Source organism: Anopheles merus, unplaced genomic scaffold (assembly GCF_017562075.2).
Source record: "Anopheles merus strain MAF unplaced genomic scaffold, AmerM5.1 LNR4000147, whole genome shotgun sequence".
In the NCBI taxonomy this organism is placed as follows: Eukaryota; Metazoa; Arthropoda; class Insecta; order Diptera; family Culicidae; genus Anopheles; species Anopheles merus.
The window spans coordinates 19,469-22,586 of NW_024427727.1; the positions used below are offsets into that span (position 1 = coordinate 19,469).

Here is a 3,118-nt window from a genome sequence, read left to right on the forward strand (position 1 = left end):
ACGCTTCAACCGATCAAGAGCTTCGTTCGGTTCTTCGGACGTTTCTGCTCGCTCTCTCGATCGGTTTCGGCGGAAAGCGAGCTAGAAAGCGAGCTCAAAAACTGCTCGATTTTGTTGTGCGGGCAGCGATGCCGCTTGGGAAACACATGGCGGAATGGATACGGTTTCGAGATAAGTTTGAGAGGATAGTGGCATGCAAAGCGCTTGTTGATTCAAAAACCCGTGTAACGGGCCTATAGATTTTTGCGGGAAGCTATTTGTTGAGCATCATCGAAATGCAGCAGCGAAATTTGCCGTCTGAATCGGAGGATATTTACAACGAAACTATCCGCGCACTTGACGATTATTTTAGTGATTAGTGCGACGCATCAAAAGAGAGGATGAAGTTCCGTGAGATGAAGATGAAAGTGCATGAACCATTTGCGGACTGGGTGCTGCGTCTTGAAAAGCAAGCGGTGTTATGCGAGTTCGTGGGTGCGCAGCGTGAGGAAGAGATAATGCAGGCAACGGCGATCGGTTCCAGAAATATCTGCTAAACTTTACGAAATGGCAAACTTTTTCGGTGACAATTTAGAACGAGTAATTAGCCATGGAAAACATCTCGCTTTCATTCGGACGGAAGAGGTGGAGAGGAAGCCGGAAGGAGAAGAAGGGAACTCCGCGCAAAGTCAAGATGATCGACGAGCATTGATAAGATCGGTGAACGTATTGGCGAAAGTTCCGGCTAATCGATATAAGCCTTACGAGACAATGTGGAGTAAAATGCGAGCTGCAGGTTCTCGAGTACAGAACAATGAGGAAATGCGTGGAGGAATGCGACTCTGTACGAAGTGCGGACGTGCGCACGGTTGGGGCCAATGCAAAGCATTTCGCGCGAAATGTTTCTCCTGTGGAAGAACCGGCCATTTTGCCGAATTTTGCTTTGCAGCAAAAAGAAACCATAATACATTGGGAATGAAACAAGAAGCCAAGCGTGTCAACCAGGTAGAAGTTGACGTTCCGGAGTGAAAAAAATGTTTCTTTTGTTTTGAAATAAATATAGGAAATTAAAAGTTACACTTTTTGTTAAATTTAAATCGTGTGCTGGTATACTTATTTGTTTTCTTTTCTTTTCTTTTTTATTTTTTTATATTTAGCTGATAACTGGCAAGGCGACGTCACCTGGGGTGATAAGTGATCCGTGTATCGTGAATTGTGTTATAGGATCGGTGGAGTTTAAATTCTTGGTGGATTCGGGGGCGACTGTGAATACGGTAACTAAGAAAGGCTGGGAGAGGATCAAGGAAGAATGTAGTTCTGTAATTCAAGACATTAATTACATTGCACCCGGAAGAAATTTTGAAAGGATATGCCACTCATCGACCGTTAGAAGTGATGTGTTCATTTAAGGCTTATGTGGGGGTGAAACTGCTGGACAGGCATTTGGCCAAGTTTTTTGTAGTGAACGGTACCGAGATTTCACTTCTCGGTTTTCAAACGGCAAGTAATTAAAATTAATACGGATAGGGCTAGGGCTGCTAAAGAAGGAGATAAATTGTGCCAAATTAGTTGGGAGAAACACAAGCATCGGCAACAGTGAATCAGGGCCAGGTGCGGCTGATCAGTGGGTCAAATTTCCGAAAATCGGTGGGGAACTGGTAAAATTCCGAATAGACACATCAGTGATACCAAAGCGCATAATTAGATATAACGTCCCAATTGCGTTCGAGAAAGCAGTTAATGAAAGACTTGAAGACATGGAGAGAAGGCAGATTATAGAAAGGGCTGATAGGAGACGTAGCACGATATCATTTGTATCACCAATGGTGCTAGTTCCGAAGGGTCAGAAGGATTTCGGAATGGTTATAGATTATCGGGAGGTGAACAAGGCGATAGTTCGTGAGCCCTAACCAATGCCGTCGCTTGAGAAAGTGTGGGCTGACATACCTCATAATGGAGGAAAATTATTTTTCACTAAGATAGACTTAAAGGATGCATATTTTCATATAGTACTTTACGAAGAGGTGCGCCATTTAACCACTTTTATGACGGCTAACGGTTTGATGCGATTCACGAGGTTGCCTTTTGGGTTGTCGTGTGCACCTGAGTTGTTTCAGAGTGTTATGGAGATGTTATTTGCAGATTGTAAGAATTTAGTGGTATACATGGATGACGTTCTAGTTTATGGGTGATCTTTAGAGGAGTTAGAGAAATTAGTGAAGGAAGTAAAAAGGGTGATTGAGATAAATCACCTAACGATCAATGAGGAAAATCTTTATATAATCAGGAGAAAGTTGATTTTTTGGGTTTCACAATCGACGGACGAGTTATTCTCCCCACCAAAGAGAAGATTTCAGACATATTAAAGTTCGATAGACCAAAAGACGTGTCCAAGGTGCGGAGTTTTTGGGCATGATAACATTTATAAGCCCGTTCATAAAAGGATTTTTGCATAGGACAAAACCCTTAAGGGATTTGTTGTTAAAAAAAAAGTAAAATTCGAATGGAAAAAAGAACAACAGGATGCGTTTGAGGAGTTGAAAATTGCAACAGAAAATGATTTGATTAAGAGAGGATATTTCGATGCAAAAGACAAAACCATTCTGTACACTGATGCGTCACCCTGGGGGTTAGGCGCTTTTTTGGAACAAGAAGGTTATTAAGACGGAGAAAGAAGGATTATAGCATGCGCATCGAAGAGTCTTACAGAGGTAGAAAGGAGATATCCACAACAACAATTTATTAACTACATTCTGTTAACACTATTTCATAGATAGTACTCTATGAAATAGTGTTAACAGAATGTAGTTAATAAAATGATTATTCCTCTTTCAACCATCAACCAGTAAAGGTGTTTTAGCTCTATTAATAGGTTATTTAGCCGGTCTGTTAATTTAGCCGGTCTCATAGTACAGTCGTCAACTCGTACGACTTAACAACATGCCCGTCATGGGTTCAAGCCGCAAATGGACCGTGCCGCCATACGTAGGACTGACTATCCTGCTATGGGGGGATCAATTGTACACCAGTATCTCATAGTATACTTAAATCAATTGTAAACTTCAACACTTTGGTCGAGTGTATCTCGTGCATTTGTCGCGCCACGGCTGTAGACCCGGCAGCAACAAAGTCAAGACAA

At 42.0% G+C, this 3,118-nt stretch overlaps 1 protein-coding gene across 1 annotated transcript; it reads left to right on the forward strand.

Annotated features, from left to right (window-relative positions):
* The first annotated feature begins 219 nt into the window (after nucleotides 1–219).
* LOC121601692 lies at nucleotides 220–1,759 on the forward strand. The gene is made up of 2 exons (XM_041930501.1): nucleotides 220–984; nucleotides 1,137–1,759. The coding sequence occupies exons 1-2, from the start codon at nucleotides 547–549 to the stop codon at nucleotides 1,386–1,388; spliced, it is 690 nt and encodes a 229-aa protein (XP_041786435.1). The 5' UTR covers nucleotides 220–546; the 3' UTR covers nucleotides 1,389–1,759.
* Nucleotides 1,760–3,118: the final 1,359 nt, after the last annotated feature.

Coding starts and splice junctions, on each gene's coding strand:
- LOC121601692 (XM_041930501.1), top strand. CDS start 547: ATGGCAAACTTTTTCGGTGACAATTTAGAACGAGTAATTAGCCATGGA. Junction 985..1,136: donor AAGCCAAGCGTGTCAACCAG/GTAGAAGTTGAC, acceptor TTTTATATTTAG/CTGATAACTGGCAAGGCGAC.